Source organism: Brettanomyces nanus, chromosome 4 (assembly GCF_011074865.1).
Source record: "Brettanomyces nanus chromosome 4, complete sequence".
NCBI lineage: Eukaryota > Fungi > Ascomycota > Pichiomycetes > Pichiales > Pichiaceae > Brettanomyces > Brettanomyces nanus.
This window is the reverse complement of record NC_052377.1, coordinates 2,347,073-2,361,498: the sequence shown is the minus strand read 5'-3', so window position 1 is coordinate 2,361,498 and position 14,426 is coordinate 2,347,073. Positions and strand designations below refer to the sequence as shown.

Here is a 14,426-nt window from a genome sequence, read left to right as displayed (position 1 = left end):
GTGACTGAATGATCGATTGGTCGCCGAATAATCACTTTTGATTATCGTCTCGTTGTCTCACATTAGTTACATGGATACTCCAGACTCGCTTTATATTGAAGGACTTGCCGGAATAAATTGTTCCGCTGGCAATGAAATTTGCGAGCGAATCCAAAAATAAAAAAAATTTCCGCTCCAAATTTCCAAAAATTTCGGAGATTGGTAGCGTTCTTACGTGATGTCGAGACACATCTAAATAAACAGGCAGCAGCACACTGGAACGGGGTCCCATTCATTTTACTTTGCATATTCATTAAAACAGTGACTTCTTACAGTGTGGAACAATTCATTTATAAGACGGTTGATTTTTTCTTTCAGCATGGATTCAATTGCACAGTTTTTTGAAGCTAATATTGATTACGAAGGACAAAAGCTAGTAAGATACATTACTAATTCAGTTCTTATTCTTGGTGCAATAGTTAGTCTTATTGCTGGTTACTTGACACAAGATATTACTTACACCGTATTTGGTTTCTTAACTTTTTGTCTGCTTACTTTGCTGATTACTTTACCACCTTTGCCTAAATATAGAGAGCATCCTTTAAAGTGGCTACCTTCTAAAAGTGCACAATTTGTTCAGAACAACAGCAACATATCCATACAATTTTAGAGTCACTAAACTAACGAAAAAAAAAATGACTGCCGATGACTCCCTTTTCTTGGGGTTCGATCTTTCTACCCAACAATTGAAGGTGATTTCAACCTATGCCAACTTGAAGCATCACAAGACTTATAAAGTCGATTTTGATGCCGATTATGGTGGTGTTTATCACATCAAAAACGGTGTCATTTCAGTTGAAGAAACCGGTGAGATTTGTGCCCCTGTTGCTATGTGGATCGAGGCTGTTGAACTCGTGTTCAAGAGAATGGAGGATGATAATTTCCCATTTGAGAAGGTTAGAGCTATGTCTGGTTCTTGTCAACAGCATGGTTCCGTCTATTGGTCCAGAGAAGCTTCAGAGCTTTTTGGGAAGTTGAGCACCTCCAAGACACTTGTTGAGCAACTTTCTCCTAATGGATTTACCTTCCAGATTGCCCCCAATTGGCAGGATCATTCGACTGCTCCTGAAATTGAAGCTTTTGAAAAACAGGTCGGTGGTTCTCAGGAATTGAGTGATATCACTGGCTCCCGTGCTCATTACCGGTTCACTGGTCCCCAGATCAGAAAAATGGCTACCAGAAAGGACCCTGACCTTTACCAAAAGACCTACCGTATATCTTTAGTGTCTAGTTTCCTTTGCTCGTTGCTTTCCACTAAGCTTCAACGGCTTGAAGAATCAGATGCCTGTGGTATGAACTTGTACGACATCAAGAACTCCAGGTTTGATGAAGATCTTATTGCTTTAGCTGCGGGTACCTCTCCTAAGATTGACGGTGCTGATGAGGCTACCAGAGCCAAGGGTGTGAAGGATTTGAAGCAGAAATTGGGTCCTGTACAGCCTATCGGTTACAGGTCCGTTGGTAATATAGGCAAGTACTTTGTTCAGAAGTATGGATTCTCGCCTGACTGTAAGGTTTACCCATTCACGGGTGATAACAATGCAACTATTTTGGCTCTTCCATTGGCTAACAATGATATTTTGGTGTCTATGGGTACTTCTACCACAGTTTTGCTTGTCACTAATAGCTATAAGCCAAGTGCTAGTTACCATATATTCAAACATCCGACTATCCCAGAGCATTACATGGGTATGTTGTGCTACTGTAATGGTGCATTAGCTAGAGAGAAGGTTAGAGAAGCTATCAACAAAAAGTATGGTACTCCTGCCAATTCATGGGATAAGTTTGATACTATTTTGGATGAATCGAAACCTTTGAACGGCAAGCTAGAGCTCGGTATCTACTTCCCTAAGGGAGAAATCATTCCAAATGCAAAGATTTGTGAAAGAAGATTTCAGTACCATCTTGATCAGAAGGAGCTTGTAGAGCTTTCAAAGGGACAGAAGTGGTCAGTGGAGGAAGATGTTGCTTCTATTATCGAGTCTCAGGCATTAAGTTGCAGATTACGTGCAGGTCCTATGCTTGAGAATACCGGTTCTGCGTTTGGTAAAGCCAAGAAGGTGAACCGTACTACTCATTATAAAGAGGTTGCTTCAAAGTTTTCTCAGCATGAATTAGCTGTTCTTGAGAAGCTTGCTGATAGATATGGAGACATCCAGTCAGATGGTATTTACCAGACACCGGCAGCTTTGGTGTCTAAGCCAAACAAAGTGTTCTTCGTTGGTGGCTCATCCAAGAACTTGTCCATTGTCAAGAAGTATTGTGAGATTTTCGGTGCCTTGAAAGGTAACTACCGTATTGATTTGAGCGATGCATGTGCTCTCGGTGGATGTTACAAGTCGTTGTGGTCATACCTGGTGGAGACTAAAGGACTAGATCAGGTTGGCGATTACGGTGAATGGCTTAACGCCAATTACAACTGGGATGATTATGTTGATCCAGTTCAGGGTACTAAGGATCTTTGGGATGATTATGTTGATGGTGTTGGAATTTTGAGTCTTGCTGAACAGAAGTTAGAGAGATGATGGAAACCTATGCACGTTGTAAATATGCAGAAATACAGACGTACTAAATAGGCAAAAAGGCCGAGACGTATCGCTATGCTTAATAATGAAAAAAAAACTAATAAAATCAGTAGGGAGATATCGGCGATACGAAAAGACCCAGAACAGAAGATGAGATAGATTAAGTAGTATACTATATTTACTAGAAGAAAATCTGAGAAACGCAAAAATATCGGGAATGTAATAGACGGAGGAGGTTAGATAGGAAGGTAATTATATAGCACACAAACCTATATAAAGATTAAAGTACACGTTCCATTGTGCACAATGACTCTGCAATTCAAGCAGTGGTAGTAGCAGGCTTAAAGTCGGACTTTTCAGCCTCGGGTCCTAGAGTAGGCTTTCTGCTCTGTCTCTTAGACTTGTAGTCCTTAATAGCACTTTTAATGGCATCTTCAGCTAACATAGAGCAATGAAGTTTAACTGGTGGAAGAGAAAGCTCTTTGGCTATAGTAGTATTCTTAATCTTACCAGCTTCCTCAAGTGTCATACCCTTCACCATCTCTGTTGCAAACGATGAAGAAGCAATGGCAGAACCACATCCAAACGTCTTAAATTTCACATCTTCAATGACACCAGTAGCATCATTCACCTTTATCTGCAATCTCATCACATCGCCACAAGCTGGAGCGCCAACAAGTCCCGTTCCGACATTCGGCAGATTCTTATCCATTGTGCCGACATTTCTTGGGTTTTGATAGTGATCAATAACCTTTGGATGGTAGAATCGACGTGAAATAGCGATGTAATTGCACGACTTCCTTTGCGTAAGTGCAATACCCTGTCTTATAAACTGTCTTGAGAACATCACAGCAGGCAAATTTGATTGGTCAAACCCTGAAGATACAAAAAACAAGTAACTGGGAATAAAGAAAGAAAGAGGCAAAAAGAAGCAAGACAGAAAGAACGTTTTGTACTTTCTCCAGATTCCGATCGGTTCGGGCCTTCATAAAGCGCGTCTATTAATTTCAGAGGAATTATCGGTTTTAGCTTTTCTCTTCCGCGAAGAGCTGGTGTCGTTCGTCATTCACCTTGCTTCCCCACTCGTCCTTCATATTGGTGTACGGGTGTAAGGGCATTGATGTGGTCGGCACCGATAGGGCTTTGTTCAATGATGAATGCTGAGTCTGGTGGAGCGGCAATATATGCTTAATGCATATGCAGTTATTAATCGAAACGGCTAACTATCAATCTCAAATTCTATTTTTGCTTTCTCTCTGTACACAAAATGGCCAACTAGGGAGAATGACTAACTAAAATTTTTCGGCTGGCATTGTTCTACTCCTGTACCGGAGATTCCATGTTTGGATACTGATAAAGATTTCTTTTCATTCGCAGCAAAGATCTGAGTGGTTTCTATGCTTCTTCTTTTACAAAAGCATAGAAATCTTAGCTTCACAGAATCATGTCTACTGAAGAGAAACGTAAGTGGCTTATCGCCAACTATTCTTAATTCCCCAACTTACTAACTAGTTGCTTTTCCAGCTCTACCTTTCATTTACCAATTCATGGCAGGTGCCATGGCCGGTATTTCGGAGGTCCTTATCATGTATCCTCTTGATGTTGTGAAGACGAGAATGCAATTACAAGTGGGTATAGGTGCTCAGGCAGAGTATAAAGGTGTCATCGACTGCTTTTCCAAGATGATCAAACGTGAAGGCTTCGGTAGTTTGTATAGAGGTATTGTACCTCCTATTTTGATGGAAGCCCCTAAAAGAGCCACTAAGTTTGCTGCAAATGACGAATGGGGTAAGTTCTATCGGAAACAGTTTGGTACAGAGAAGATGACCCAGTCGTTGTCAATCTTGACAGGTGCAACGGCCGGTGCTACTGAGTCACTCGTTGTGGTTCCTTTCGAACTTATTAAAATTAGATTGCAGGATAAGAATTCGAAGTATAAGAATGCTAGGGATGTTCTCAAAAATACTATCAAGGGTGAAGGTATTGTGTCTCTATACAATGGATTAGAAGCCACTATGTGGAGACAATCTATTTGGAATGCTGGCTACTTTGGTGTGATCTTCCAGGTGAAGTCTTTGCTTCCAAAGCCTACAAACCAATCAGAGAAGACTCGAAATGATTTGATTAGTGGATTTGTTGGTGGAACCGTCGGTACTATGCTTAACACTCCTTTCGATGTCATTAAGTCTAGAATTCAAAGTACTCCAAGGATCCCTGGTACCCCTCCCAAGTACAATTGGGCCTTACCATCTTTAGTTAAAGTGTTTAGTGAGGGAAGTTTCAGAGCTATGTACAAAGGTTTCGTTCCTAAAGTGCTTAGATTAGGACCTGGAGGTGGTATCATGTTAGTCGTTTACAACACAACCATGAATTTCTTTAGAGGTATATACTACAAGAAGGAGAAGCCAGCTAGAAAGAACGAGAATTAGCCTTCGTCAATAGAACTATTATATTTAATTCCGCCAAAATACATTGTCATGATATCTCCTTTTCTGGTAATAATTCGCGGTGATTCTCCCAATCTCAGATCTCGAGGAATCATCATGATGTCATAATGTAAAATGTGATATCTATCTTTAAATCTTATATCTGTAAGACATATATTTCTGTGGTGACATCTTTAAAGTGTCGTATTTGCCAAAAGTTTACCCCTCTGCTAAATCATTCACTGCTGGAGAATATACATCGTTAAATGTCGGATAATCCTTCTTTTATTCTTAGAAGCATTGGAGATCTCACTTTTGAGGATAGACCTATTCCCCAAATCGAAAATCCCCATGATGTGAACATTGCTAGTATTTGTGACTCTGTTTATCTCTACTACAATACAGGATTGTGCGGTGGTTTTGTTTCCAAGGAGCAATTCTAGGTCAAAAATCTACTGGTACTATTGATCAGGCTGGCGATGACTTTAAAGCTTTAAAGACTGGTAAGTGTGTTGCTTGTGAGGGAAATTCCTTCCAGATATTCCCATGAATATAAATCTGCTCACTACAATTCATGTCCACACATGGCATTTGCTGCTACACCTCCAGTCTTCTGTACTTTATGTCGGTACTACTTGCTAGCAGAAGATCTCTGCATAAAGCTACCAGACAATGCTTTTTTAGAAGGTGCATCAGGCGAACCATTGTCCGTTTGTGTTTATACTGTTGAACAAGCGGAAATCAAAATTGGAGAAGGCTGTTGGTAAATTTGTTTTGTTGCAGGAGTTGGTCAAGCCTTTGATGGGTCAAAGTGAAGATCGCTGTTCGTAAACGAATCAGTTCCATGGAAAATGGATTGGCTAATGAAAAAAGGTCAAGTACGTTAAGTAGGTAACGGTGGAAAATATGGACAGATTCCCTTATTTCTGAAGTTGCTGAGGATGAGATTACCATCAAAGGTTGCTTCAGATGCTCTATAGTTGACTTGATAGCTTACGTAAAGTTAATGTAATGCCGATGATTACGCATAGGTTTACTTTCGAGAAGGCTGACGACGCTTTCAAGCTGCCAGGCAATACTGTTATTTTATATGATATATATACATGAACTCTGCTCAATATTCTCAGTTTTGCTGCACCGCAGCCTTTGAAGCCTCCTCGTTGGCCTTACTCATCTTTTCCCTTGCATCCGATAAAATCTTATCTTCGTCTTTATCATGAGTGGCTCTAAAGAATGTATAATGTAAAACAATGTCGTCAATGTTACGCATAGATGGATCCGTAGCAAATTCTGGATCAATAAAGAAGAAAAGAGGCATATCAACCTCCTCACCAGCATTTAGTCTCTGTTCTTCGAAGCAGAAGCACTGAATCTTGTTAAAATAAGGTGCCACATTATCCGGAGTGACAGAATACGTTGCCATTCCGGTGATATCCTTATTAGACCTATTCTTAGCCTTGTAGAATGCCAAAGCAGTCTCTCCTGGAATGACATACACCTCTCTTTGCTGGGGGATAAACTTCCACGGTAACATGCTGGAAGTCTCGGCAGTGAACTGCACCCGAATTCTCTTATCGGTATCCACAGGAACCATTTTATCAGAGGTAAACTTAGTCTTATCCGTGATAGGAGTTCCTCCCCATCCTGTACGTTTACAAATGGCACGATAAATGGGCACCGAGGCGAACGAGAGCGCTAGAAACAGTAAAGCTAACGATACGGAATAGTTGATGGCTGTTTCCTTGTTCACGTGATTCTTCTTGTAATAATATTCGTCACGAAACTTTTCATATTCTTCTCTAGAAAGTCTTGGCAATTCTCTCTTTTCTTGGTTCTGAACCGTCTCTTTCTTAATCTCCTCCTCTCTCTTCAAACTCGATATGGAGAAGGCCCGTCTAGAAAACAGACCTCTTGCACTAAGTCGCTCACATTCTAACCCGCCTCTTACAGCCAATCGTAGAAGCGAAATAGATGATGGAAACATCATTATTCTACAGAAATGTAAAGGAAGGATCGATCACCTGACTCCGGGGCCTCGTAAAACCTCAAATAGCCTTAATAAATTTCTTAATCTTATTTTTTTCTTTTTTATTTAAGGTTTCATTTGGAGTCTCGTCTATAAAACCAAATACCGAGAAACTCACAGAACCAAAAGCTATTTCTTGCAGTACATTATTTATATTATTCAAAACCCATCTGCATCTTGTAAATACTGTATCAATTCCTGTTCTCTCTCGCGGGCCTCGGGATCAACTTTGTCCTCAACCCTATTCATATTCATTGGATACCTCATGGCCTTGACACTATCGTCGTGCAGAGACATGCAAAACTTAATTCTTCTATCAAACTCCGATTGAGGAGCTCTGGTAGAGTATACATCCAACAATTCCTTAGATTGCATATAGCCAGCCTTATGGTTGATCGAGGCATCAATAACACCATCCTTGATGGCTTTGGCGACAATATACTCAGAACTTATCTCACTGTCAAGATGCAACTTGATACAGATGTCTTTCAAAGAAATTCTCTTGTAGGCGAGAGATATTATTCTTATTCCTGTTTTGATCACGTTCTGTCTCAATCTCAACACCAAATTGTAATTTTCATCCCTTTTCAAATGACCCCCATATTTTTCCAGAGCTGCATTGAAAATCTTAAGATCACCCAATCTAACGGCACGAGTCACAGCCAAATAAGGAGTTAGTGAGGATTCCAGATGTGGATCTCTAAAAGTGGTCAAGTCCGGAACTTCTCCCGTCAGTAACTGAATCAATATGTGTAATTTTGTCACAGTCTGTAAGAAGCCAAGTGCAGATTTAGTCTGAGGACATTTTCTGATAGCGGCAATGACACATTCGTTGGCAGAGGAATAATCCAACTGAATAGCTTGAATCCGAGCCAAGTAAAAGTAATATCTAGCAACAACAGAGTTGGATGCATCCTGAGGAAATTCAGTCTTTTCAACCAAATTATAAGCCTGATTGATATCATTAGTCAACAAGTAATCTCTGAGAAGTAACGAGATAGTTGACGCTCTGGTCTCTGTGTCATGCCTTAGAGTGGCTGTTCTTAGAGCTCTCATCAATTCGGCTCTAATAGGAATCAAATCTCTAACTAATTCGCATGATCTAAAGATATAGTACCACACTTTAGCTTGAATATAATCCATCGTTCTTCTGTCATACGATTTCAATGCATCGATACAACGCATGTTGAAAGCATGCAACTTCTTGTATTGTTTCTGATCATGAAGATATATTTGAACCAATAAATGTATGAAGATATCCACTTCAGCAATCGGATCGGATCTCTTGGATTCGACCTTCTCCCCATTACCTTCAACATCATCCCTAGTATCCATCTCAGAAGATGGATCTACAGACAATGTCTGAAATAGATAGCCCTTGGTCGAGGATGTCTTTGAATTACCCGTTTCTGGATATACATATTCAATCAATGACACAAGAGTATCCGAACTGATTTCTTTTCTAACTGTGGTTAGCTCACGAAACACCTTTAGGATGTAACGAGCGTCGAAGTCTTCTGCAGATTTCTCAATTAGTGAGATAAACTCTTTAAAAGTATCCAAGATGTCCACAGTTTCATTATCCTCTTCCGGAAGAGTCGTATCGACCTTTTTGGGAGCTTGAACAGCTTTTTCTTGGGTCATGACCAATGAAGTTACAGATTACAAAGAGAAAAAGGGATAAGGGCACTCACTTTCACTTTCCTTCACTATTTTTTGGGGGATTGTTCGCTGTGGCCATAGTGGCAAAAATAGTGAGAGAGACTCGATCAACATGGATACATCTGTACACCAAACATATATATATATATGCTTCTCGATGAGCATGCCTTTCCCCCCCTTGTCATCGTTCTGCACTCACCCATGTCTAATCGAGGGTTGGCATCGTTTGACAATGCCTCCAAACAGAAACATAAGTATCAAAATTTGGGGCAGCAATTGCTCCAGGAACAGAGAGAGGAGTTAGAGACTCAGCTTCAAGTATTCCAGAACGCACTTATCTCGTTCAAGAAACAATACAACGAGGAGATATCATCCAATTCGCAATTCCGTGCGGAATTCAGCGAGATCTGTCAAAGTTTTGGAATAGATCCATTGTTAATGTCATCCTCTGTAGATGGTGAGAAGATCGACGAAGAGGAGAAATACAATCAATTGGCTCTACGGATCATCGAGGTTTGTAAACTAACAAAGAGCCTCAATGGTGGCATTATCCTTGTTAATGACCTCATCAAATTGATAAACAGTGATACGTGGTTTTCTGACGATCTCAAGCTGGAAATTAGTGAAGCTGACATCCTTAGATCACTGGAGCATTTAAAAGCTTTAGGAGATGAACTTCAATTATTGGTGATTGGTCATCGAAATTACATCAAGTCCACAGCACAGGAAATTAGCAGTGACCAGAACATCATTCTCTCTACAGCAAATTTGTTGGGCTATGTATCCGTGGGGATACTTAGAGATAACTTTCAATGGAGAACGGTTCGTTGTAAGACCGGCTTGGACGATTTGGTGGCTAATGGAGTACTCTGGGTCGATAAACAGGGTGAAGACCATGAAATTGAGTACTGGATCCCCTCGTGGATTAACAGGTCTTGACAATGGCATTTGGGTATTGATATCTGTCTGTATATATGATATATCTCTAGTGGGACACATACTGGAATGCGTAACTGATCGTGTCGTATTGGGATTCGTTCTGAATGAGGAAATCCTCGTTTTCCGCCAAACAGTCATGACTAATGTGATTCCAAGTGGTAGCATCACCGTAAAGCATAGCAGAAGGCTTGATCTTCTGTTTGAATGTTGCAGGATCGCATCTCTTACACTTAAAAGTCTCGTGAGTCTCACATGTGGTATCTCTGTTGTACTGAAACAACTTCTTCAAAGCGTCTCTGGAAAACAACCTCTCCACATCGTCGTTCGAATCCACCACGCACGACGACAACTGCATCTTGGCAGATTGTCTTTGATAAATCTTCTCTTCTATGGTACCAGTGGATATGAATCTATATATGAAGCAATGCTTTTTCTGGCCATCTCTCCAAATCCTGGCCAAAGCCTGTTGATCCGAGGCTGGATTCCAATCTGGATCCATTAAAACAAGACGGTTGGCACCAATCAAGTTAATGCCACAACCACCAGCTTTGGAACTCAAGAGAAAAACAAATTCTCTCCCTTCTGGATCATTGAAACGATCTACAAACTTTTGACGTTTGTTGATATTCATAGTTCCGTCAAGTCTCAACGAACCAAACCGATGTTGGCGACATAATTTTTCCACCAAATCCAAAGTTTGTGTATAATTGGAGATTACCACAATCTTATCATCGGTTTCTCTGTTGATCTTGTAAAGGAACCGTTCCAGCATTGCAAATTTTCCGCTGTGCCAAGTTTGTATTTCTACATTTCTTCCATATGTATTTGGTTCCTCATAATCCTCCGGAATCAAACCCTCACAGCCTTCAATATCCTCTGGGAGCTTTAGCAAATTGGGGTGATTACAGAGCTTTTTGAGGAGGCCAATAGCCTTCAAAGGCTGTGAATGCAATCCCTTCATCAACTTTCTAATCTCTGGTGAAGTGATGAAATGGTTATACAACTTTTTCTGGAAATCGGACAGGTTGCAGAAAATAACATACTCATACTTCACGGGTAAGTACTTCGAGAGAATATCATTTGTTCTTCTAATAATAAATCTTGAAACAACATCAGTAAGCTTCTGTAATTTGTCATCACCTTTAGCACGTTCCTTATCGGTAGAAAAGGAATCTCTACCTCTCAAAATATCAAGCTCGTAACTTTTCCGGAACTGGTTTCTGGATCCTAATAATCCTGGATTGGCAAATGATAGTAGAGAAAAGTATTCGGATAAGTCGTTTTGAATAGGAGTACCAGATAGAATGACACGACGCTCACAGTTGAGAGAGTTAAGTGCATTGAAGGTCAAAGAGTCTCCATTCTTAAGCCTATGTCCCTCGTCAGCGAGAATAAGACCGATTTCACAATCTGCTAGACGAGAAACGTTCCTTCTCAAGGTTTCATAGCTGATGATAAGAACAGGCCTAACAACAGCACGGCCCATCGCATCAGCCCAAGTTTGTAGCACTTCGCCAACGCTGCTACCCTTGGAACCTTTACCGTCCATGGCTAAGTAGTTCAAAGTTCCCTTACCGAGCCACTTATCAATTTCATTGGCCCAATTCGTCACCAAGGAGGAGGGGCACGCAATGACAGATTTACTGATGGTTTTACGACCACGAGGACCTTGTCTTAGTAACGTCCACATGAGCGCGATGCATTGTAAAGTCTTTCCAAGACCCATTTCGTCGGCCATGATACAGCCCTTAGCCTTTGGATCCACTAAACCAGCAGTGCATCGATAAAGAAACTTGACACCAGAGATTTGATGGGGCCTCAAAACCTTGGCAACTTTAGGATCAATAACCACAGGTACATTAGGGAAGTTCTTTGTAGGATCTGAATCGGGAATAATTCCCAACATCTCGTTTATGGTCTTTTGAGGTCTTTTCTTGTACTTCCCTGAGCTGGCCGGTCTTTCCTCCACTGCAGGATCCGGTGTAGGTAACGCGTTCTCTTCCTGATCATCCTTCCTTCCTTGAATTATGTCAACTGTAGGATCATATAAAACGATTGCATACTCTGCCATGGGATCGTGCAACGGCTTTGGAGGGAAAAACACCTTCTTTCTATTTCCTAGTGGAGGAGGTGGTCTGTTGTATCTGTATCTCATTTCGTTCTCCCTCCCCGTTTTAAAGGGAAACGCAAATCTCTTTGTCAATTTCAGTTTTGACTGCTCCATCGTACCAATGAAATTTCGGGGTAATAGAGCATGTTTTCTTTTCTCTACAGTTCCATTGCCATAGGCATCGAATCCAGGATCGCTTATAATTAGTTCTTCTCCACCATCTTCAGCATATGATTTAGGGGCCTTTAGACGTGCTTTTCTAACGTTTTGCCTACCATGACAAACTCTTGTGACCCTCGAACGATTTTTGAAAGGAACAATAAATGGCCTTTTCAGTATATTGGTAGTATCAGCAAGGACTGTTCTTTTCTTAAAGGTGGGATGAATACCGGCACCGGATCCGAGATCATCAATAGACTTCGGTTGAACCCTGTTACGTCTGTACCTCGTTCCCATAGCACCAGGCCTTGTTGCGTGAATTGCCTATGCCAAAAGTTACAAAGAGATAACAAATCAAATGAAAAAAAGCAGAAGGCGGATTCTCCGTTATTTATGTTTCCTATTTATCTCTATTTATTTCTTCTTGTTGGAAAAAGCGCGACTCCAAGATCTCAACTAAAAGTTAAGTTACCGAATCAGGAAAGTCGATAGGACATCATTATTTAGAAAAGATCTCTATAAGAATATTAATTAATGTTCCTGTACACCAGGTTGAAATCATGATAAAGCCAGTAAAGCGATCAAATTTCCAGTTGTTGAAAGGAATATAGACCATCATGAATACTAGATTGATCAAAACAAAGAAACAACTCAAGTATAAGTTCACACTTAAAGAGAGTTGAATATTACTGCCCGCAAGTAAACCACTCATACCAATACCCAATAGCATATTCATTAATGGACCACCAAGGCAAGCTGCCAAAGCCATTAATGGAAAACCTAATTTGGCAATCACTATATCGCTGATTAAGTCACCCACGGAATTGCCAATTGCAAATATCGTCAATCCTAGGATTGCTTCAGAAAGATGCATCACCACAGAAATGAACTTCAAATCGCTGATAAGTTCGTCTGCTATTATACCAATCCATGAAATGGCTGTAATAAATCCTAGAACAGAAATAGCTAGCTTAAGTAGGTTTGATTGGTGACCAGAGACAATCATATTCTGGTAGGTTAGAAAAGATAGAGTGAGAGAAAATAGGAAGAAAATAACCCTAGCCAAGATGGTGCAGTTTGAAAGGAAGGAATAAATAAATATGAATTGCCAGAGTAAAAGAGAAGAAATAAGGCTGACTAGCTCTTTAAATGTGAATTTGTACTCGATATTGTAATGATCGATGGTCATTCTAGGAACGGTATACGTCATGAGTAACAGAATTGGTTTTGTAATCAAGTTGAGCGTTCTTTTCAGAAAGCCATCTTCAAATTCATCATTTTGATCATTTTGCTGTTGCACATGATCTTGTCTGGATGAAGTCTCTGAAGACGATTCATCGTTAGCTGCAGTACCTAAATCAATGGCGGCATTAACTGAACGAGTTTCATAGTCTCCAGGAGAGTCCGAATATCTAGGAATATTGGAAAGTTTGAATTTTACGGCACTGTTCTTGGTGAGGTTGTTCAATATTGAATAGAATTCAAAATTATTGAGAATGGCAGGGTTGAATGTATATTCATTGTCCAATTCTACACCTTCTTCACCACTAAAGCGAAGTGGAGTGTCATCATCATACATATTTCTGATTCGAATTGTTGTTTCAATGCTTTTTTTCTTTTTAGACGATACGAACTGCCATGATATAATCATCACTGTGTATACAATGTGTAAAAAGACAAGTATCATTAGCATAGGAGTAGTTAACACTCCCCTGCTAAGAAATGCTAAAACAAGCAATACGGTGAACATGAAGAATATTATGTCTCTAAAATACACCATTTTAGCATTGGTCACAACAAAGTGATACATATCGTCATAATCAGCTTCCGAATCGTCTGCATCACCATTTTCTGGAATTAATGTGAAAGGATGAATAATAGACATAATTCCAACAACGAAGCAAGTAACGAAAAAAGCGGCACCAACTAGTTCACCAACTGCCAAAGAGGCAGCATCTGTCTTAAAAGAACTGTAAGTGCTCATTATATCTGGAGAATCGTTACCTAAAGCCAATAAGGTCATTCCTGATATGTTATCAGGAATTCTAAGAAAGCTCGATATGGCACTCAAGTTGGGACATAGAAAGTCACCTGCTGCAATACCCAACGAAATGAACAATACAACAAGAAGTAGTAGAGTGAGTGGTAAGATCACAAATGTCCTCACGATTTTCGTTTGACTGACACAATAGTACAATCTGAAGTGGTCCACGACACCAAGCTTATAACGAAAACAATGGTCAATGGCAAAGACACATTGATCTTCCACAGGAATTGTTCCAATATCTGTACATAGGTTGGAAGGTTCTTCTTCTTCTGGAAATATGGTAGACGAGATTTCCGTGGTATTAGAAGCCGAGTTGGAGCATTGAGACAACGGTGGAAGAAGAAACGCAACAGCAATACTCAGGAGATAATAAGAGAGTATCATCACAACAAACATTGAAGAGAGAGTCCAGCAAGAACTGAAGCATGGTTAGCTTAAGTTGAATATATGCGAGACGATCGGCCTCCCCGGCGATCGGCCCGGCGATGGTTGT

General features: G+C 40.3%; 7 protein-coding genes across 7 annotated transcripts; 3 read left to right on the top strand and 4 right to left on the bottom strand.

Moving 5' to 3' along the window:
• Nucleotides 1-674: 674 nt before the first annotated feature.
• On the top strand, nt 675-2,564 carry FOA43_004360 (uncharacterized protein; the record flags this gene model as incomplete). Its single annotated transcript, XM_038924603.1, has 1 exon — nt 675-2,564. The coding sequence occupies one exon, from the start codon at nt 675-677 to the stop codon at nt 2,562-2,564; it is 1,890 nt and encodes a 629-aa protein (XP_038780531.1).
• Nucleotides 2,565-2,883: 319 nt separating this feature from the next.
• On the bottom strand, nt 2,884-3,411 carry ISU1 (iron-binding protein; the record flags this gene model as incomplete). The annotated part of the gene is made up of 1 exon (XM_038924602.1): nt 2,884-3,411. One exon carries the CDS (start codon nt 3,409-3,411, stop codon nt 2,884-2,886), a length of 528 nt encoding a protein of 175 aa, XP_038780530.1.
• Nucleotides 3,412-4,008: 597 nt separating this feature from the next.
• On the top strand, nt 4,009-4,993 carry ODC2 (Mitochondrial 2-oxodicarboxylate carrier 2; the record flags this gene model as incomplete). The annotated part of the gene is made up of 2 exons (XM_038924601.1): nt 4,009-4,027; nt 4,089-4,993. 2 exons carry the CDS (start codon nt 4,009-4,011, stop codon nt 4,991-4,993), a joined length of 924 nt encoding a protein of 307 aa, XP_038780529.1.
• A 1,120-nt stretch (nt 4,994-6,113) lies between these two features.
• Nucleotides 6,114-6,977, bottom strand: COX11 (Cytochrome c oxidase assembly protein cox11, mitochondrial; the record flags this gene model as incomplete). Its single annotated transcript, XM_038924600.1, has 1 exon — nt 6,114-6,977. The coding sequence occupies one exon, from the start codon at nt 6,975-6,977 to the stop codon at nt 6,114-6,116; it is 864 nt and encodes a 287-aa protein (XP_038780528.1).
• A 198-nt stretch (nt 6,978-7,175) lies between these two features.
• On the bottom strand, nt 7,176-8,660 carry FOA43_004356 (uncharacterized protein; the record flags this gene model as incomplete). The annotated part of the gene is made up of 1 exon (XM_038924599.1): nt 7,176-8,660. The coding sequence occupies one exon, from the start codon at nt 8,658-8,660 to the stop codon at nt 7,176-7,178; it is 1,485 nt and encodes a 494-aa protein (XP_038780527.1).
• Nucleotides 8,661-8,879: 219 nt separating this feature from the next.
• FOA43_004355 (uncharacterized protein) lies at nt 8,880-9,617 on the top strand (the record flags this gene model as incomplete). Its single annotated transcript, XM_038924598.1, has 1 exon — nt 8,880-9,617. The coding sequence occupies one exon, from the start codon at nt 8,880-8,882 to the stop codon at nt 9,615-9,617; it is 738 nt and encodes a 245-aa protein (XP_038780526.1).
• A 46-nt stretch (nt 9,618-9,663) lies between these two features.
• Nucleotides 9,664-14,329, bottom strand: FOA43_004354 (uncharacterized protein; the record flags this gene model as incomplete). The annotated part of the gene is made up of 3 exons (XM_038924597.1): nt 9,664-12,210; nt 12,500-12,895; nt 13,025-14,329. 3 exons carry the CDS (start codon nt 14,327-14,329, stop codon nt 9,664-9,666), a joined length of 4,248 nt encoding a protein of 1,415 aa, XP_038780525.1.
• Nucleotides 14,330-14,426: the final 97 nt, after the last annotated feature.